The sequence below is a fragment of the Coptis chinensis genome, chromosome 4 (genome assembly GCF_015680905.1).
Source record: "Coptis chinensis isolate HL-2020 chromosome 4, ASM1568090v1, whole genome shotgun sequence".
In the NCBI taxonomy this organism is placed as follows: Eukaryota; Viridiplantae; Streptophyta; class Magnoliopsida; order Ranunculales; family Ranunculaceae; genus Coptis; species Coptis chinensis.
This window is the reverse complement of record NC_141459.1, coordinates 14,735,473-14,758,201: the sequence shown is the minus strand read 5'-3', so window position 1 is coordinate 14,758,201 and position 22,729 is coordinate 14,735,473. Positions and strand designations below refer to the sequence as shown.

Genomic DNA, 22,729 nt, shown 5'->3' with positions numbered 1-22,729 from the left:
CTCTATAGCGAAATTTCAAATTTTGTTTTCTCGTGACTCTTTATCATTAACAGCCTTCAATATCATCTCATGGAAACGTCGTTCAGAAAATGGAACATTCTCTCGACGATGGTCACGACCGAACTGTGGATGTTTTGGCTAAGATTTCTTCAGAGGAAGTGGAGTGAGTTTTAAATGGACACCTGCCCATGTAGGAGAAGATGACCGAGCTAGTAGTGGAGATTGGTTCCTTCATCTCCTATGGTGAACATCGGGAGAATACGAACAGAATGATGGACTGTCACAACCATTTTCTTGACCTGTTGCAAGTGAGTCTCCATCTCCATGGCTACCATTGTCAACATACTTTGGCCGACAATGAGCTCTTGGATTGGGACTACAACTTGAGCGATTAGATTGTGAACGGGAACTGCTTGGTGAATAGTGCTGCTGTCGAGATCGGCACATACTGCTATTGCGACGAGGACTTGCAGTGGCTTGCCTACCCCTCCTAGAGCTTGGGGTAGGAACTTCATTGGTTTTTCGTTGGTTGGGTAGTCTACCTTGCCGACCTATATGGATATTTTGTTGATCTCCCTTAGTATGGTTCGAATTGGCTAAACCTATTTTCTTCATGAGATCTTTTGTGAGTTGGCGATCCCTCACAGGGTGGTCGGTGTCAAGGTCGGCAGAGGAGTTTGTGGATTCACTTATGATTACACTAGAAAGTGTTGGCTTTTGACGTTGCACATTCTGTTTGCGTGAAGCCTTCCATAAGCGACTCGCACGGTTTCTCTTGGTGCGGGACTTTGTGCTTGGAGTCTTTGATAGAGATGTTTCAGAGTTCAAACGATCCCAAACACTTTTTGTCGTGGACCCTGAATCATCTTCGAGAAGTTGACGCAGTTGTGTCTTCAAATTTTTATTCTTGCTCTCCAATTGTCAGAGATGACGGTAGACCTGAGTTGATAGATCGGATACATGAATACCCACTCTCTCAGTCGCAGATGGTCGAGGACCATCGGACTTGGAAAGTGAATTTCCAGCATAAGGTGAGTGCTGAACTTGCGCGGCAAGAGGGAAACTTTCACCGTTGTTTATTTTTCGAGAAGCCATTGACGTAACTTTTGTTTTGTGGTTGAAGGTAGGAGCACAGACTGCGCCAAATATGCTTCAGCAAGTTTTGCCAAAACACACTAGTTGAGTCGGAAGTGATATTTTCAGAAGAGATTGCGAAGGGGATGGTTGTTGGTGAGAGTTAATATTGGACTTCGGTTTGAAGTTGCCTACATACCCAAATGTTGTATTGCTTTTGGATCAAGTCTCAATTGTGTAATTCTGAAGAATGACCAATGTTGGATTTTATATGTCAGATTGGTAATAATTACTTCTTCGTTCTCCAATATTCCAATCGTACGTGGGATGAAGTTGGAGAACTTGCTGGAGAACCGTCACATGATCTGAAGTTGATGGAAGTGAATCTTGAATGTGGACGAAGTTGTGGACGAAGTTGTGAAAGTTTATTGATTCGGTCAAACAACTTCCTCGCAAATGTTCAAGACACGTGTTTAATTGAATAGACTTTGTGTTATATGGGTAGGTAGGCTATAAATAGAGTCTGAGCGTGGGTTTTTTGGGCTCTGAGCATGGGCTTTATTGTAGATAAGCTCGGAGCATGGGCTCTGAGTGTGAGCTTTTTGGGCTCTGAGCATGGGCTTTATTGTAGATAAGCTCTAAGCGTGGGCTTTTTGGGCTCTAAGCATAGGCTTTATTGTAGATAAGCTCTGAGCATGGGCTCTGAGTGTGAGATTTTTGGGCTCTAAACATGGATTTTATTGTAGATAAGCTCTGAGTGTGGGCTTTTTGGGCTCTGAGCATGAGTTTTATTGTAGGTAGGTAAGTTAAGTGGTTCTCGGTCCGAGTGTGAGTGTGAGTTTGTATTGAATTGAGCTTTTATTTAGCCACATTTGTGGGGGCCAGAACATCGACCATTTTCCTGTGAAGATTATTTTGCTTCAATTCACTATTATATATAAAGATTAAGAATGAGGTAGTTGGATGGATTCACCCAAAATAGATCAAGCTTAAAGATGAGCAATTTAAATGATCCATGTTGATGAAAGAGGGAAAATATGAGAACATCAAAGCAAGTATATGAAGGTGCGCTTTGGACTTTTGGGGTTCACTAATTAAAGAGATTCAATGGCTGCACTATGAAAATTTGGTGTTTAGAGAAAAGGGTATAACAGGTAACAATTGCTCTAAGTAATTAACTTCAGTGTTCAACACCAATTGCATCGCGGAATGCTGAATTTGAAATTTACCACTGAATGTTGAATCAAAAGTGAAAAAACAAACAACTATTACACCTCCAAATTCTTAATTTAAGTTATTCAGCGCCTCTTAATGCAGAACTTGCAAAAAAACAAACATCCACTAAAACCCATTGTAACATGTACTTTGATAAAATGGAAAATGGGAGTATTATGGTATACCTTATGACCACCATGGCAAGAAAAACTACAAGCAGTGCAAATTCCATCATTGCCATCCAGATATAACAAGAAAGACAAGAGAATATTTCTAAGCCTCTTCAACCAACAATTATTGTAAGTGCACTCTTTCCCTTCATATCTTCCTAAAACCAAATCAACTTCCTTCAAAAAACAATCAATTCTGATTATAATTGTGATGTTAGAGCAAAATCTTAAATACAATAAGCCTCTATTACAATTGACTATCTAGAATTACCAAAGTAACTATAATTAGGTGTTAACCAATATCCTAAATCAAGAATGAACTTTCAATCTAATCACCAATACATACAAAGAAATGAGAACATACTAGAAACATCATAAGACAAAGGGCACCACTAATCTCAACAGGACTAACCATAAAGCGTCTCTCCAAACCGATCGATCACTACATCAAATCAATAGCAACTCAAAACCCAAAACACCCAAATTACTAAAAACAAATAAAATCTAACAAAACATTAAAAAAACAATCATTCTCAAAATTAACACTAGCATCATTTGTAGTAGAAATAGTATAAACATTAGGCAATAAAAAAACGAAAATAATAACCGTACCAGTTCTTATCTTCAATTTCTTGGACACCGAGTTTCATCTTCACAAATTCGAAGCTCATAACGGAAATTTTCAAAAATCAATTTCAATATCGAAATTTTCTAAGAAATTTGCAAGAAATAAGACCCCCTTTGTCTAGATACAACAAAACAACTTCAAGTAGCTCTCATATTTTTGCTTTGTACCCTTTCCTTTTTGCAAAATGCACGACCCACCAATTTGATCATTGAAGGCCCAACAAAACAGCTTCAAGTCAGACTAGTTGTTTGGTGTACCTCTAAGATATTTTCATTATTCTTAAAGTCTTCAATATCTTGTTCATATCGTTTTTAAGTCCATGCTACTAAACAATGTTAACGATTTTCGTTAACTTAAGGATAACCATCGACACCTTTTAAGTATCATTAAAATTAATGCATAATTAGGTCCAACGACAAAGATAAGACTGGCGAGTTACCAAAAAAAAAGATAAGACTGGCGGTCTTGTATTTTTCAAAGGTTAACAAACAGACAACATTGTAAGATCTCTTTCGTGCCTACCTTTAGCACCCTAATATTAGCGCGTAGGACAGTTATATCAACCCAATTAGAACAGATGAGCAGCATATACGGGTGAACAATAGACATAATTTTAAGGAATAATTAATGGAAAATCGGAAACATGATGTAACTTCATTGAATTAACTTTAAAAAAATACTTAACTAGACATCAGAAACAAGATGTAAATGTATAGAACTAACATTAAAAAAGGATTAATGGAAATTCAGAAACTATATACAATTAGATTGAACTAATCTCAAAAAATAATTAATGGAAAATCAGAAACTGGATGCAAATATAATAGACTAGCAAAATTGGTAAAACTTTTGGGTGATGATACTAGATATCTGGGGCTCGAACCCCTGGCTAGCATAAACAAATTACTAATCTCATTTAAAACAAGCTTGACAATCAAAAAAATAAAAAAAACTATACTCATCAAAAAAATAAACTATACTCATCAAAAAAATAATTAACGGAAAATCATAAACTGGATGCAACTGTATCGAACTAACCTCAAACAATAATTAACGAAAATCAAATTGGATGCAAATCAGATCAAACTAACCTCAAACAATAATTAACGAGAAATCAGAACTGGATGCAACTGCATTTAAATAACCTCAAAAAATAATTAACAAAAAATAGGAAACTGGATGCAAATGCATTGAACTAACCTCAAAGAATAATTAATGGGGAAATGGGAAACTGGATGCAACTGCATTGAAATAACCTCAAAAAATAATTAATGAAAAATCAAAAATTAGATACAATTGCATAGAACTAATCTCAAAAAATAATTGATGGGAAATCGGAAATATGATGCAAATGCATCAAACTAACCTTGAAGAAAAATAATTAACGGGAAATCGGAAACTGGATGCATATACAGTGGACTAACTTCAGAATAATTAAAATAAAATCAGAAACTAGATGCAACTGCGCTGAACTAACCTCGAAGAATAATGATATATCAAGAATAATTTACAGAAAATCAAAAACTGACTGTAACCGCACTAAACTAACTTCAAAAAATAACTAACAAGAAATTGGAAACACAATGCAAATGTAGCAAACTAACCTCTAAGAATAGTTAACGGGAAATCGGAAACGGGATGCAAATGCACTGAACTAATCTCAAAGAATAATTAACAGAAAATTAGAAACTGGATGCATCTGCGTCGAATTAACCTCAAAGAATAATTAATGGAAAATCGCAAATTGGATGCAAATACATCGAACTAACCAAAAAAGAATAATTAATGTGAAATCGCAAACTAGATGCAAATGCATATATTGAACTAACCTCAATAAATAATTAAACTAGATATAACTATACTTAATTAACCTCAAAGAATAATTAATTAAGGAAAATCGAAACTTGATGTAAATGCATATAACTAATCTCAAAAAAATAACATGCATAGTTATATGTATATGGGGATGGGGATGTCTCGACAAGTATAGTTTTGCATTAAAAATTGTGTTTATCATATTCCTTTTCTTATGTTTAGGAATTCTTTGATTTTCAAGTAACTTCAATATCATCTTCGCTTCATAGAGTATTTTCATAAAATTTCAATCAACATTTTATTATTAAACAACAAAAAGAAGTCCAAGAGTTTTATCATAGAGGTCAAATCTTCTCCGCCCAGATGTAAAAGTTGTCTTTTTACACCTTACAAAAATATAGTGACACATGTCATCCTATTTCACACCAATAACAAAAAGTTCTAATAGTGTTAGATAGAGATAAAACAAAAAAATCAAAACAAATCATGCAAAAATAACAGGAAAGATGATTCTGTGCATGGAAAATAGGGAAAAAAACTCTTTGTTCTCAGCTCTTGAGTCTTGACGTAAAATATATAATAAAAATCAATTCATGGATTCCAAACAGGCAACTCATGAATATATCGACCATCGCCCTCTTCTTCTACTCTCTATCCGAAAAAAATATATATATATATATATATATATATATATATATATATATATATATTCCAAAGAAAATAAAATCTCTTGAACAAACATAATGAAATTGGGGAATACCAATTATATTGTGATAGTTGTTACAAAAATGGTTTAATAGGGAAGAAGAGAAAAAGGATGGAGAAGTGGAAGATCGGTGAATTAGCGGATTCAATATTACCGTGTTTACTTCGATATTCAACCAACCCAAAACTACGACAAGATTTTATTTTTGGCTGCTAATGTCTTGAGGTTCCTTGCACCCTTTTAGTTACTGGTTTCTTTTTTGTGTGCTTGTGCTCCGAACAGAGCGTATTCTCACTTGATGTGAAAAGGAAGGTGTGGGAGCAAGTAACAACACCTTTGTCCAATACTTTATTATGTTGGTCGGTAAGAGGTACCATTTTAGATGATATTCTCTTCATGTTTACCCACACTACTCTGTTCGCTTACGATTTAACTAATGAGAGGTGAAAGGATTGGGCATCAAATCTAACAGCGAGATACCTCTTGATAAACTCACTTATGGAAGTGTTGTTGCTATTGAACAAACAAAATGTTGTTTTATCTCTATCACGTTTACCCACACTACTTTGTTCGCTTACGATTTAACTAATGAGATATGGTTCAAGAAGCCAGTGAAAGGATTGGGCATCAAGTCTACCAGCGAGATACCTCTTGATGAACTCAGTTATGAAAGTGTTGTTACTATTGCAAACAAACAAAATGTTGTTTTATCTCTATCTAACACCGTTAGAACTCTTTGTTATAGGTGTGAAATAGGTGGACAGGTGTTACTATATTTTTGTACTTTTACACCCGGGCGGAAAAGATCTGACTTCTTTATCAAATGTGGGTTTTCTCTTTTTAGGGAGGGTGGGGTTTTCACTTTACATAAAATTTAGATAAGTGATCAATATAATATTCATATCTCATATCTCTACATAGTTGTTAATATTTTTAATATGTTCGAAAACTACTAACGATCAGAAAGAAAAAACTCCATTATTTGTTACCATTTGTGAAACTCAATTCCTTCAGGTTCACAAAATATAAACGATCCATCTTGGGTTGATTACTCTGAAGAACCTCTGAAGCGTTGATTTAGATTTAGATGCTCGATTTTTCACATTATTTTGCATGGTCAAATAATGGTTACATAGTCCCAGTGTCAAAATTCAAAATCCTATCTCTCTGGAGACAATTACAAGAAGAAGAACAATCGCCGAAGTTACAGAAGACTGCCAAAATCCCCACAAGAACAGTGACCGTTATTGAACTGGTGAAGTCGCTTGCTATCCCGAATTACGATTTCTCTTCCAGTTAATACTGATATGTACATAATTAAACTGTGGCAATCCCTACACATACTACTACTCTTGAGAACGCGTACAGAGGCCCCACTGGTCATATTTAACAAGCCAAAAGCAACAGCCAGCTTCTCACTGTGATGGATAGCAGAAGAAAATGTCTTGTCAGTCTCCTCCTCATCAGCCATCTCTAAGCTTTTTAGTGATGCATATCCAAGACTCTTTGCTTTGTCAAGCAAATTATCCAGTAACTTGTAAATCTCTGTACTATGACTTTGTGATCTGTCATCAGGTCTGAAAGAATGAACCTTATCCTTAATGCTAATTGAGCTCCAATCCGTTACTTTGCCCAGATTTTCATCTTTCATTAGTTTCCTCACCTTCGACACATCCTTCCATCTCCCAGCTGAGAGATACATGCTTAGCAGTAAGACATAAGTCTCAAAGTCTTTAGGCTTGAGTTCAAGCAAGCGCTCCGCAGCATAAAATCCTAAGTCCATATTCCCGTGGCTTCTACAACCAGCAATCAAGATTGACCATATAAACTCATTGGGCTCAAATTCCATTTTCTCAATGAAATCAAAAGCGTCTTGTAGCCGACCTAATCTAACAAACATATCAACTAAACACGCAAAATGGTCCACAACCGGCTTGATTCTGTACTCTTTCTTCATCATTTTAAAATATCTCATCGCTTGATCAACCATGCCGGCATGGCTACAAGCTGAAAAGACACCAACAAATGTAATCTTATTAGGTCTCTCTCCTGCCAGTCTCATATCTTCAAAAAGCTGTAAAGCCTGGGCAGACCGTCCATGCTGAGCGTATCCTGTGATCATCGACGTCCAAGATATCAGTGTTCTCGTGGGCATCTCGACAAAGGCTCTGGTCGCTTTCTCAATGCTGCCACATTTGTTATACATGTTAACCAATGCACTTCCAACAACGATATCGGATAAAAACCCAGTTTTGATGGTCTGGGCATGGATCTGTTCACCTTGTTCTATTGCCACCAAGCTGCTACACACAGTTAGGATGCTTGAAAAGGTGAACAAATCAGGCTTCAGGCTTGATCGGTTCAGTTTAAGAAAGATGTTAAGCGCATCTGTTCCACTATGTTGAGCTTTCAAAACATTCTTTTCATTCTCCATCATTTGGGCATAGCCTGCAATCATCGCATTCCATGTAACCAAACTGATTGTCTCCATTGCACTAAACAGTTTCTGTGCCTCGTCTGTTTTTCCAGATCTCAGATACAAATACATGATTGAATTTTTAACGGGTAGGTTAGATACACATCCAAACTTGATACTCAAGGAGTGAACCTGCTCTCCGAATTCCAAAGCCTGCATTACACAACATAAGCTCAAGACACTAGTCAGTGTGAACTCATTCGGTTCAACGCCATCTAAGAGCATCTCAACAAAGATTTTCAAACCCAACATAGCATCACCGTTATCACCACAAGCGGATATCATCGTTGTCCAAGAAATTACATTCTTCTCAGGGATCCTTCTAAAGGCTTTAACCGCTAAATCAAAACGACGACATTTGGAATATAAGCTGCATATTGCATTCCCTGTACTAGTATCAGACTCAATATTGTACTTAACAATATAGCCATGAATTTGCTTCCCCATGCCAACTAAATACAAAGAAGAACAAGCACTTACTACAGCCCCCAAAGTGTAATTCGTCGGATAAGCCCCAGATTCCAACAATTCTAGAAAAACTCTGATGGCCAATTCAGGCTCAGAATTGCGAACGTAACCTGTTATCAAAGCAGTCCAAGTAACAACATTCTTCTTAGACAACTTATCAAAAACTCCACGCGCAAAATCCATAGCCCCACATTTGGTATAAACATTTATAAGAAATGTCATAAGAAACATATCTTCATGACATCCTGTTTTTATAACATGGGTGTGAATCATTTGAGCTTCTGAAACTGAATAGTTGTCTATACATTCTTGCAAAATAGGAACATAGACAGCAGATTCGACGACACTACTTTCTTTTAAGATAGAAAGTGCTTCTCTATAATCCAAGCTTTTAGGATCAATGTTTTTCTCTGATGGTTTGCTAGTATAACTTCTTTGGTATGAAATGTTTGTGTTCTGCAACATTTAAAGTGAAGTACATTTAAACCTTATAGATAGATAGAAAGAACCTTAAAGTTGTTGAACACAAGATTGAATTAATTACCTTATCTGTGGAAATGGAATAATGTTGAGAGAATTTTCTGTATTCCAAGTCAAGCTTTTGAGTGACACCGGTTACAGCAACAGATGGAAGAGAGGCCATTAATTAAAAGAAGAAGGAAAAAGAATACGTTATCTAGAATGATCTTGTTGGATAAAATTGTGGAGGGAAGGAGAAACTGTTAGTTAGTTAATTTTTTCAAATTTCACTTTCAGTTAAAAGAGTTTGAAAATGACCGTTATGACAGTTTAACATCATCCTCGAAAATCACAACTTAAAAGTCCATCAAGTTTGTCCTCGAAATAGTATACTATAGCCTCTTTTCGTCAATATTTATATTGGTTTTTGCCTTTGGCTGTCCAAATTTCCACTGCTTTCCATTTTTTTCTTTTATTGCTTTTCAGCTTCAGCCTTTATGTAAGTCGTTGGTACATTTACATGTGTTGATATCTGGCACCATGCGTTATATATAATCCGGTATATATAAATTACTTTAGTATCTTCTTAAGTGATGAAGAACATTTCAGGCACCTATGAAGTCATAACTAAAGAAGAGCAGAGACAGATATGGAATGAGACCATAGATCTACTTATCAAATAAAAGTAAGTATAATATACATTTATTGGTTGAAGAAATAAATCAAAAGTTATGCTTCATTTAGAACTGTGAGCTCTCCAACATTCCATCCTTGATAAGTATATTCCTAGAATATGGCTTCTTCTCAAGTTCACCTCCATTTAGTTGAGAAAACATACAAGCTCCAGGCAGTCCCTGTTCCACAGATAATATACAATGAGGAACCGGTTACATTGATCTAACGCAACACAGTTGAGGACTGTACGAAAAACAAAACTGTTTTAAGAGAAGAATAAAATTTGAATAATAACTGGTAGTTCGCAAAGACAGAAGACTCCACTGAGTAGTGACTACAGACGTTTTATATCAGATTGGTTGGAATTATTTAAACATTCATAAGAGGATATGATGTATCCTAAAAAAAAACCGCTTGAAAGAAAAATACAAAAATACTACATTACACCGCCCTACATAAATAACTTGTGAATAATTTGAAATCACTCTAAAAGTTAAGTACTGATTTTGAGTGGATTCATGTGTACCTTGCATATTTTTAAGACCCTTGACCTTAGTTCTTGTATTTCATTGTTTCTTTCTCGAACCCAATAGTTGGGAATTGTTTGGCATACTCCTCAACATCATTGCGGATTTTTGCAATCTCCGATTGAATGTCACTGCTACTCTGGATTGTGGCTAAGAAATCTTTCAACTTTGTTCCTGGTTCACAAAATCCCACAAAATAATGCATCTCATATTAGAAATTTTAACAAGCCTTGCATTCATAAGAATTCATGCCATGCAAGTGAACAAAATTTCTCAGGAACTATCTGTAGGATAAAAAACTGGTAACATTACGACCTTTGGTTTCGGCTTTAACTTTCAGAGCCAACTTCACAGCAACATCGAAGAACTCTGCCACTTTGGCAAAATCCTCCTCGAGAAAGCCCCTTGATGTAAGGGCTGGGGTTCCTGTGAACCACCAAAGAGGAAGGAAGCTCATCAGTCTGCAGTACTTGGTCTTAAAATGAAAACACACAAGAAATAAACTAAATAGAGATACAAGGAAGATGCATCTACCCATCCGGATGCCTCCAGGAACCATGGCAGACACATCCCCTGGAACAGTGTTCTTGTTGGCAGCAATGTGAACCATCTCCAGCACCTTCTCAACTCTCGATCCATCAATACCCTACAGGAACAAATAGCCCGTGATTGAAGTTCTGATAGTCATATTGAGAATTTAGTTTGTACAATTCTTTTATGTAATGTAACAAGCATATTCTTGGTATAGAACCATATGTATGCTAGTCAAATGATGATTAAGTCAGCTGTTGCCGCCCTCCCCCCCAAACTAAAAAAACATGGTAATGGTATAGAATCGTATGGTACTTTAGTTACAAGAAGAAAGGGTTGGTTCTGCGAAGTTAAGAGGAAAAATCTTTCACCATGTTTTTCAGATTCACCAATACTAAATGGTTCTCAGTTCCTCCAGAGACGAGGTCATAACCCTTCTCAGTCAATGTCTGCACAAAGTTAAAATTTGGAAATTAGAAGGACAGACAAAAATTCTATTTGACCACATGTATTAACCAAACAAACATTAATGTGAGACCACTAATGACTAACTTTGGAGAAAAAAAAAACAAAAAGTTGAAGCCAGTTGGGACATGCAGCGCCAGTACATTGAGTAAACGTCTCAGTAATTATACCTGGGCAAACTTTGAGCAGTTACTGAGGACTTGCTCTTGATAGGCTTTATACTCTGAAGTGGTAGCCTGCAACAATATGGTACCAATGAATGAGAGCAGACACACATCATGCCTACATTCAATATAATTTTACCGCAAAAGTAATAAGTTGAAAGGAGCTTGTTATCACTAATATACTACAAACTATATATCAATTATCACTTTATCAGTATGAAGAGCGTTTCCAGTGTTTTGGCCATCATCCATATTGTACATCTTTAATGAACTACAAAAACATCCACTAATCTATGCAAGTTTAATAACATAGGATCTCACATGTCCAACTCCAATCTGTACGGGCATATGTATTATTACCATCATGTGCTTAGAGACATTTGATTAACTGCTACCAGCAATACAATATTCCACTTACTAATTCCAAGAAGGTTTCCACCTTATCAACAGTTGGTTAAAGAAGATCACAAAGTCAAACCTGTTTCAAAGCAACTGCTAAACCAGCAATCGTGTGATTGTGTGGACCACCCTGAAGCCCAGGAAAGACAGAAGCATTGATTTTGTCTTCGAAATCATACATGACCTTCAAAATGGAATAGAAACGTTAATCATCATTGCGACTACTTACTTTGAGAGCTTTCCTTCCAGTTACTTTTTGATCGGTGATGCAGGTATTCCAACCATAATCTCAACTTCAATACAAAACAGGCCAACATGCAATTACCTCTTCTCCTTTTTTGTTAACCTCCTTCAGCCCTTTCCTATAGAAGATCATGGCTCCACGTGGCCCACGGAGGTGACTTGTGGGTTGTGGTGGTCACTATATCTGCATATTCAAAAGGAGATGGAATGACACCAGCTGCAACCAATCCACTAATATGTGCCATATCAGCCAATAGGATAGCTTTCTGCTTGTCACAGACCTGTCAAATCCATTACAACTTTGTCTTAAATCAGAGTTACAATAAAATTTTGAACATAGGCACATAGTAAACACACATAAGACTATAAGATCTATCTTCCCTCACATTTCCGCCGTAGTATCCAAGTAAACGTGTCAAACAACAAAGCACAAAAAACAAGAGACAAAAACAAAACAAAAAACCCAAAAAATAAAGAAGTGATGGATGATCCCTTGCTTGATTAGTATATTTCAATATAATGAAGTTTACCTTGCGAATACGCGCATAATCATAGAGGCGTGCATAAGCACTTGCACCAGCAACGATTAGCTTTGGCCTGAAGAGTGTGGCACTTTTCTCCAACTGTAATTAAATATCCACATAGAAATCTTTCAAATAAGAAAAAGTGCGACCAGAAAACAATATGCATAATATATGTAATGAGCAAACTCTAGAGAAGTCAAATGAAAATAAAATGGGAAACGTAGGTTTCAAGAAACTCACAAATTCTTCCTATTTAAATGACATGTACAGTTATACTTTATTTAATAACAATTTATAATTAGATGTGCTCCAAGCATCCTTCCTTGTGATTGGGCGTATCAGAAACGATATGATTATCCTCATAATTGTAACAAAATTCACTACTTTTTGTTCTATCTCCCAATACCATAGGAACAATCTAATAATTACTAAGCTGATTTTACAAACTCTGAGATCCATAAATAACCCAACTAGGTATTCCTTTATCTTTCCTTTTCCCTAATTTCTCAAGTGACCTCTATTTATTTAAAATACTTACAAGCACGTACCAATATTCATTTCTCTTTGTTTTCTTTTTTCATACGAACAATAGAGACTATTAGATACAAGATAATATAGTGGGACTACATGGCCAACACATGAAACAGCTAATACAGCAGATAAAAGATCAAATCCCCAATTACGCAATCTGTGATGCTGCCCCACATGACAATACATAATGGAATTCTACCAAAATATAATACCCAAACAGAATCCCCCTGAACTCTTCCCACACCTTGAACCATAAAAAAGAATGCCTTCATGGACATCATTGTGGTGGCCAAATATCGTATACTAACGATATTCGCCAATATTTCAATAATTTTCTAATACAATATCGCAAGAGAGCCGATATATTAGTATAAATTGCAGGTAGAAGAGAAAGGAAAAGGAATGGACACATGGCATAAAGCTATTGGATGAAGCCCATGTGAAGCAGCTATAAAAGGAGAAAGGGTGCTACAGAAAAAGACAAGTCACAACAAGTCAATTCAGTCCACAACATTCTCAGCAGAGGGAAGTGAGAGAAAGAGACAGGAGAAAGATCATTCATTTTTTTCATTCCACACTTTTGTAACAAGAAAGAGAAAGAGTGAAACTCGGTAACGCCATTAATGAATAATGAAAAGCTTGGTTGATTATTAGAATCTCTTCTTATATCTCATAAGGACCTCAAGGAGGATTTCAATGAAAATGAGGAACACCCAATGTTACAGAACCAAGCACCAAAGTGAATTAGCCTTCAGAGAATATACCCTCAATTGAAACAATGTTAAGAGGCCCATCACTAAACTAGCATCATTAACTTCACGGCAGAACAGACAGAGAGAGGGGAGGAGAGAGAGAGAGAGAAAAGAAAAAATCCATGGGTCAAAATATGGCAAGACTAACCTATTTGACGTCAATCTTACTTAAGGAGTAGAATTCTTACCAAAATCATTTCTCCTTCCTAAGATTATCACTGGTCAAGGTAGCACACCTAAGAGCGGCCCAATAACTAGAATGAGACGTAAATTTCATTCTTATGCATTGTATTCTACCATGTCTCACTGAAGAGCGGCGCTGAGTTTAGCCGTAAGCTTATTGAGAAATCCAGACACCTCACTTAAATTTCCCAGTTCACTCCTCTTCGTGCTACTACCTTAAATGATTTTATGATCTGGATTGGAATTAGAAAACTAGAAAAATGCTGCCAATAAGTGCATAATGTTTCTTATATGGAAACACATCCTGGAGTACAACTGAAACAAGGCAGCCAAAATACAAAAATAAAACAATACCTGGTCATAGTCAATATAACCAGTGCTCTCATCCAATCTATATGGCATTGTCTCAAAAAATATATAGACACAGCGGATATCTTCTTGGTGTCAGTCTGCACGAGCAAATAAGATGGTGAGTTCTAGCCCAAGAAAATCTTCGCATGTAGAAACAAAATGCTATTACAATGGAAAGTATCATATGCTCACTCTGGATTTGCATTAGAATAATAAAAATATTAACAACTGTAAAAATCTTTTACATTTTTCCAGTTCAGTACTTCAGTATGCAATAAAAACATCACCAGAAGAGGTGGTTTTATAAATCCTACTGGATCGTAGGAGTTTCAAGTCCATAGAAATGTGCTTTAGGATATTGGAAAAGTATTGTAAGTTCAAGATACTGATAAAGATATGTGGTTTTTCGAAATAAATAATACATCTAGAATGATTGTAATAGAAATTTTAAAAACAAAAATAAAAAACAAAATCCAGTAGATAAATGCCAAACAGACCGAATAGACTTTCCACATTACTAGAATAAAGAGTGAAAGTGCACATTTAAGAAAGAAAACTATGCAGAAAGTCACTCTGGAAAGGTATCATTCACTTCAACTGACTATAATTTGAATGAGGAAAAATAGTAAGCACCTGATACCCATGTGAAAGATGCCCACCATGAGGAAGATCAAGTGCCATGATTCTCTCATGAGGTTTCAGAAGTCCAGTATAAACTTGGAAGTTAGCAGGAGACCCAGACAGGGACTGCACGTTGACTGCAAGATATAAGGTAAGTAAGACAACGAAAGAAAGCATCACATTGAAACAGATATAAAACTACTGAAAAGCAACTCCTACTAGAGGGAAAAGTTGTTAATATTGTCTTTGGCAAAATTTCAATCAAGTTCGCGTCATATGTTACAGTGATACAGAAAATAAAATATCATTATTGTCAAGCAACGTTCATAAGATTTACTTTCATACCAATAGCAGCCTAAGTGCCTAAATTGCAAGCCACATTGAATTGAACAACCTACCTCCAAAAGGGTGAAGAGAAACAAAAACCTATATAGGACTTTTCTATTGAAATAAGCTTACATCATAAGAATTTACCTCCCCATTTTGCAGGGTCCAACCGAAACGCCTCCAGTGCACGCTTCTGACATAAAGTTTCTGCCATGTCAATGTACCTGTATTGACGCAAGGCAACATATGAACATTAACCATAGAACCAAAACACTTGTTCATTGTGAAATAAACAACAATAGCTACTATAGAAGAGAAGTAATGGAAATGAAAACAAAATAATGGATTGTCATACTCATTTCCTCCATAGTATCTAGCACCAGGATATCCTTCACTATACTTGTTGGTCATGACAGACCCAACCGCTTGCATAACCGAGAGTGAAGTGAAATTCTCTGAAGGAATGAGTTCCAGTCCCTTCACAAAACAAGTAATTCAATTAGTAAGTAACCTCGAAAAAAAAAAACTTTTCAGTTGTAAATTTAAGAAAAAGAAGATAAACCAAAGAAAACTTGATTGCTCAAACTTCAACTACAGATTCAAAGTAAAGAGAAAATAATATCACCTTCCATTGCCTAGCTTTCTCAAGCTCGATAATATTAGCAATCTCTGGATCAACAACTTCCAATGGAGAATTCAATTGCTTCGGCCACTGAATATCAAAACAAAACAAATATATATACATATATAAACAATCACAGATCTTAATGAATGAATGAATGAGATTCTATAAAAAAAAAAAAGATAAAACATATTCGGCTTATTACAGGAACAGAGTTGTTTTTCTCCTTCTCATATACAACTTCATTCGGCAAAGATGTCTGCCCAACAAACAAAACAAATCAGTATAAAGAGAAGAAAAAAAAAAACTACGTAGAAATGAATAGAGATAAAAGAAAGAGAAAGAACCATGTGATAGAAAGTATCAGCAGTGAAGAGAGGACGGATTGGTTTGTGGACAGAAGAAGAAAGTTTGCGTAGCGCCATTGCCATCGCCATTGAGCGAGAGAATGGTTGGTTGTTGATAAAAGAGGAAAGAGAATAAAAAAAATGATTTTTGCCATTTTTAGTGTTTTCCTTTGTGGGGTTGGTGACTGATGGCGGTTAAACTCAAAAAAAAAAAAAAAAAAAATTATTATTTTTTTATTTGAAATTCAATTACTTTCTTTTCTCAGTATATATATATATTGCAAATTTGCAATACGACAACCTATATGTCCAGGGGCTATACTCGTTCTAGCACATATAGCAGCACCCCCATTGGACTTGCTCTGAGCCTCTCTCGTATTCTACCATTAATTTTCTTGTTTTAAACTTCAGATCTAACAACGTTGAACAAGATTTTAAACACCAACAATGACAGTGATTCTTCGTCCATATACAGAAAGATACATCATATATATGTGTTAGACGGTAATAAGAAAATTAGGTGAATAACTCAGAGCATCAACTTGTTCTAATCGTGTGTTATACACTTAGGGTCAACTAACAGTCCGTGTCTCATGGGCATGTAAGCATGTGGGACTCAGAAATTCATATCCTAAATTCTTAAGATGACACTATGACCGAAGTTCCTTAATTGAAATCTACCTGTGAGGTTTTGTAGAAACGCACCATGCACGCACGGCCATAAGTGATTACAGTTAAACGAAATGTTAAAAACAAAGATATAAAACTAAATAATTAAAAATAATAAAAATTTGAGAAAGACTTTCTAACATTCTTAAGGTGGGAATAAGGTTCACGATGCAATGATGCCACGTACCAACATCATCATCCTAAAACTAACCACCCATGCCCTATCCGAGCTCTTTTAGCTAGTAGCCACATAAACGGATAAACCACCCATGTTTTGCAATATCAGATTGTGGATTCATGTTGGAATGCTTCTTGTGTATCTGATTAGAGATGTCACTCTCTATAAAGCAGCAATTTTCCATTGATGTGATTAACAGTAATAACATGTCCAAAAGATAATAACAATAAGGCCGGGCCCTGTATCGATCTGCATGGTAGGGCTTTGGCGCTGGGAATCTGACCCTGAAAGTTATATGAAGAATGCCAAATTTTTTATAGTCAAAGTTTTGGCTGATTTGTATCACCTTTGATACTGAAATTTGTTGAGGCTCACCACCAAGACCATCAAAGTCCTTGAAACACTTCATTTTCACTTTCCGGTTTACCAAGTAATGCTCTTCCAGATCGGCTTTTGTACCAAGTGCAGGCTAAAACTCAAATTTAAGCATGAGACTACCCAGTATAGGTTTCAACAATATAGAAACACATTATGGCAGGGGTTCTCTGGGACATTATTGGCGCAACTAAAACTTTTAGACTAGGCTACTTTTTTTCAAGGACATCACAACTATCTGAAGGTAATTATAGTTCCAAAACTCGGCCAAAAATATACATTTTACAGTAAACATGTTTGCATGTGTTTCAGTCTATTATTCAGAAACTGGGCATGTTAAGAACCCTGAAATAATGAATCAAATTGAATACCGACAGAAATATCAACACCTGCAGCCCAGAATTGGCAAGAAGCTGCTTTCCTCTCTATCGATGGGCACTGAGTGTTTGCTGACTTATTCTCATCCATTGATACAGTTGGGCATATCACAAATGATGCGAAGAGGATGATATACACAGACGTTAATTTCTGAGCACTGTGGAAGACATGTCGCGAAAACCTCAAGGTTGAATTGCAGATCACTGAACCCCTCTGGGTCAAGCAACTTCGCACTGGTGGCATAAGGACACGAGTCTAATCATATCCGTAGGTAGCCGCTTCTTTCTTGAGTTCTACCTTCAACATTTCTTCTAAAGAAGGACTTCCTGTTCAGAGACCAACTTCTCTTCAATAGCATTTGCTTCCTCCAAGAAGCCAAGCGGACATAAAGAGCTGGGAAAATAAAGCAAAGCAGTACAAGAAGTACCATTGCAACACAGATCAACATGACATTTCGGAACCCTTCTTTTAGGAGAGGATTATTCTGCCCTGTCCATGGCACGCCCCCCACGTTCATCCCAAATACTGTTAAGAGAAGTGGATATTTGACTGAATAATTCTCAATAAAATCAAAATCATGCAGGAAAACTGTGGAACTGCAAAGCAAAACAATTGAACTGAACAGAGAGTTTACCTCCAGTGACAATGGACAGTGGAAGGAATATAATTGAAAGAAATGAGAGATAGTACAGCTTCCTGTTTATTTGCTCAGCCTGCCAGCTGTCTAGACCAGCCTGGATTGCTGTGACACGATTTGCTATAAAACCAACGTTCTCTTTTAGTCTCCTGATCCGCCCGATTAACTCTTCTAAAGCAACAACATCTTCACCAGAGAACCAGGCCTTGGTAGCACATTTTTCTTTGACACGTGGAAACACTTGTTCCCCATGCGCAATTACCTGGGTTACACAAACACTAAATTTAGAACCATGATCGTTTGGCATGCGACTCGTGATAAGGTCTCCAGACCTCTTCTCATGAGTTCACAATTAAAAGGTAGAAAAAGTTTCATCTAGGAATTCAACTGGAATGGATACACCACACATGTATAAAGCACTGCAGGTGCCCACAGCTACCAGTATTATATTATAACTCACATATAAAAGATTTCTTCCAACAACCATGCAAGCTCATGGATTGGACCGAGATTTAGCTGGTGCAGTGCATGCAATAGTTCATCAGAATAGAAATGCATGATAACAAGCATGTAGGAGCACCTTTTACAGTTTAGTCCACAGGACTATACTTGATCTATTTGAAGAATATTACACTAGCTTTTCTACTTAAATCAACACGAGTGACTTCAGCCTGAGAAACTACCTGCAGGAGGCGCTGCAAATTCAGATGCATTTTTGGGAATCTTCTGTCATCCATCATTTGTTTCTTTAAAGCAAAACCACCTGCAACAAAGGTTATGAGGTCACATGTCGTACTTTTATTCAATTGAAAATTATGAAGACTCAATAACAGGATAATGTTCCTCAACCCTCAAAAACCTTACTGCTGCTACAGAAACAAACTTGATACTAGTATAACATGTAATTCCCACCGTGCCACTTGAAGAGAAGTCAATCGTATAAAGATCAAAGTATTTCCAGAACGCATTATCAACGTTTCCCACTATATTCTCTTTTTCTATTGTTATTTTTCCTTCTTCTACTCTAGAAAGTCAACCAACCAATTTTTCTCTTGTTTGAGGTCCCTTGTTTGCTCACTGTGAAAAACAATTGTAAACCCTTAAAAAGCAATGCTGAATGTTACAAAATCTAGAGAGAACCCATTAACCAGGGGAGATTTATTAAATTTATTGTGTTAAAGTTATTGTGCTGAAACCAGAGAAAGGGAAGGGGACAGTTCAACTGAAATGCATATTTTCTTTATCACATTAAGACGAATTATAAGTCTCGCATAAATAAACTGCCAATGGAATAACGTATCCACTTACACTTCGATTGTACTATGGAATGAAGACATGACGCCCTGAGCTATATGTCATTTGGAGCTCTAAAAAACAACAACTAAATGATGGTGCGAAACTCATGTCGGTGCACCATGATTGTTCAGAAGTCAGCATGATGACAAAATCAATGATGTCAGTGGTGAAGGTAGGGTAGTGAAAGATAAACTTAGTAGTTCTATGGACTATGGCATGTGGTGTTTCTGAAGATGATGCCATCGTGGTGACGGTATTGTACGCATCTTCAAGCTCATCTTCTTAACTTTAAAGTTTCAAAGGGAGTTTTAAATGCTGTCTCTGTGTCTCAAAGAATTGAATTTCATAAAGGTTTTACTAACTACTCGAACGATATTACTAACAAGTAACCAATACTTTAAAAAAAAATGTCAGAATGGAATTGGTTAATGACATTGTATCATCTCAACGACTAATAAGGAATTATATACAGATAAGTAGCATTGAAAATCATAAATGACTTTAATCTTTTAGTAATCGAGAGTAAATATTAATTAAAAATACGGGTTCTGGTTTAAAGAACCACTTTTCTGATCTCCCAAAAGAAAGGGGGTGGGGGGTCTACTTCTAGGCATCAATGACAACAACTTTGGCTCTATTGTTCATCAAACGTTAGCTTTCTTTTCTATACTTATGATTTAATGACCTCAACTTGTCCTCTTAAAGTAAAGAGTGAGACATGTTTAACAAAACTCAAGTGATGATCAAGAATATCTTTTGTGGTGCAAACTGAGAAACACATCACGAAGTTCATTTCATACAACCATTAGATTGAGGTTAGGGCAAGCTTAAGATATTTCTGATGTAGACACAATTAGAAATATTAAACAGTGCATAAACTTTGTAAGATATTAGTTTCAACACCTAACCTTTGTATTGGCGAAGCAACAACTCAACCTCATAGATCCAGGCTAAAGAAGAGATGTGTATGCAAAGCACTATCTGGGGGCCACATACTAGATAGTATAAATGAACCTATTATTTAACACATAAATGGTGGGGAAAGGTGATTGTGTGAGAAACCAATACAGCCAGCATAATTATAACCTAAAACAATGAACTTATTAGCATTTGTTGAATTATTTTGAGCATACACAAAGAAAAAATATTCCAGCTCAAGACTTAACCCAAACCACGTAATTATAATACTGTACAAACATAGAGAAATGGGGGATGCACAGAACGAAATGACACCAAGAGGTGAACCACCTCAGTGTGAAATAATCATTGACGAGGAAAAGAGAAATGACAACAGAAAGAACTGTTTCAGCAAAAGTTACCTTTATCCATATGGAGCTCAACAGAATCCAAATCCATCTCAAGCTTGGTCACTATATCTTGAAGGTGATCCACATGTGTATCGAGAACATGAACAACGAGATTTGAGACAGTCTTAGGAACCGGATTATCGGCCTCCTCCGAGTGATTCATTGTCAAAAAAAATTCAAGAACATGCTCCATAATAACAATGCTATTTTCGTCGTTCTCCTGACCTCCAGCCACACTGGGACTCTCTACACTAGGAACCTCTGAAAGAAGTGATTGACCAGTAGGCGAGAACCCTAACCGCGCAACACGTCCCAAAGATACAGTAATCACAGAGTTCTCGGTAATCCTTGCAGCGATTCGAATCGTAAAATCACTATGAGCAGGACCTGGTGAATTCACCCTGAATACCAAGGCTCCATCAACATGCCCACAAAAGGGTCCATTGCTCACAAGCGAAAGAATGTCTTGAAGTTTCAATGGAGGACATAAGACGTCAATAAGGTATTGTGCTGATACTAAGAGCTTATGATTACCCCTTGGAATTTCAACATGATACCAACAAAATTCTTTACCAATACCTTCTTTACCAGTACCTTCTGATAAATCCCATTCCTTGTTATCAAAATTTCCCAATCCATCAAATCTATAAGCTTTTAGTCTCACAGCTCCAGGGAATCGATTTCGAGTACTTCGAATTTCCCTGAGAGGAGATTCCCTGGTAGCTTCTCTATCCATTTCCTCTGATTCTCCACTTTGATCTTGTAGAACATGGCCCATACACATATAATATTCTACAAAATCGGCCCTTAATTCCCAATTCCAGCTCTCAAATTTCAAAATTTCTATGAAATTCCAATGTCAACTAACCAATCAAACCTTCAAATGCACATATTAACTAACAAGTATTCAAAATGATCTAATCCTTAAATATCTACAAAAGTTTAAAACTTTAGGAATGCTCCAACCAAAAAATCTCACCATACAACAAATTAACACATAAACAATCCAAAAAAAGATAAAATCCACACCTTATTCAAGACCGTTGAAACTGAGCAACCCAATTTCCAAAATAAAACACCCAAGCTAGAAATAGTAAACGTTTTCCAGATACTCAAATGTATGTCCTTGTCTTGTTCAACAACTATATTTTATTAAAATAATGGATGGTGGATGGTTCAATTATATTATTTAAATAATCAGAGATGAAGAGAAAGAACAATAACAGGTGTTAATGATGTTGTGCCATGTGCCATGCAGAGTTTCCTAGAAACTTCCAACTTCTAATGGAATACTAGTCAAAATTAATTAATTAATTAATAATGTTTAAACAAAACTTTTTCTATATTATTTTGGTTTACCCTTTTCAATATCCATTCAGTCCATCACGTCTGCATTTTGTTTTAAATTAGTTTTTGAGATCGAACACTGTATTTGCTATTTTTAGTTTTTTTGTTGCGATTATTTGAGATCGAAGACAACACAAACTCTTTTTTTAGTTGGTGGTGTTACGAATACGAGGTGGTGGGAAACTTGAGACATTGATTGACCGTACAAATGTACAATAGTAATGTTGGACGGTTTACACGTCTTCTCACCACTTTGGCGTTTGGTTGGG

At 36.3% G+C, this 22,729-nt stretch overlaps 3 protein-coding genes across 3 annotated transcripts; all 3 read right to left on the bottom strand.

Annotated features, from left to right (window-relative positions):
* Positions 1-6,752: 6,752 nt before the first annotated feature.
* LOC147502095 (putative pentatricopeptide repeat-containing protein At5g52630) lies at positions 6,753-9,269 on the bottom strand. The gene is made up of 2 exons (XM_086607054.1): positions 9,097-9,269; positions 6,753-9,008 (listed from the first exon to the last, which is right to left on the bottom strand). Exons 1-2 carry the CDS (start codon positions 9,193-9,195, stop codon positions 6,813-6,815), a joined length of 2,295 nt encoding a protein of 764 aa, XP_086463180.1. The 5' UTR covers positions 9,196-9,269; the 3' UTR covers positions 6,753-6,812.
* Positions 9,270-9,657: 388 nt separating this feature from the next.
* On the bottom strand, positions 9,658-16,431 carry LOC147502094 (serine hydroxymethyltransferase, mitochondrial-like). The gene is given in 18 exon segments (XM_086607055.1): positions 9,658-9,865; positions 10,213-10,387; positions 10,529-10,639; positions 10,748-10,859; positions 11,116-11,193; positions 11,380-11,445; positions 11,852-11,956; positions 12,098-12,169; positions 12,171-12,296; positions 12,546-12,638; positions 14,360-14,422; positions 14,425-14,454; positions 14,990-15,114; positions 15,452-15,528; positions 15,660-15,781; positions 15,930-16,016; positions 16,132-16,185; positions 16,274-16,431. Coding segments are annotated over 17 exon segments (1,560 nt in total). The 5' UTR covers positions 16,364-16,431; the 3' UTR covers positions 9,658-9,865; positions 10,213-10,238.
* Positions 16,432-17,512: 1,081 nt separating this feature from the next.
* Positions 17,513-22,486, bottom strand: LOC147502093 (uncharacterized). The gene is made up of 4 exons (XM_086607056.1): positions 21,126-22,486; positions 19,194-19,273; positions 18,508-18,772; positions 17,513-18,398 (listed from the first exon to the last, which is right to left on the bottom strand). Exons 1-4 carry the CDS (start codon positions 21,895-21,897, stop codon positions 18,133-18,135), a joined length of 1,383 nt encoding a protein of 460 aa, XP_086463182.1. The 5' UTR covers positions 21,898-22,486; the 3' UTR covers positions 17,513-18,132.
* Between the last annotated feature and the right edge of the window lie 243 nt (positions 22,487-22,729).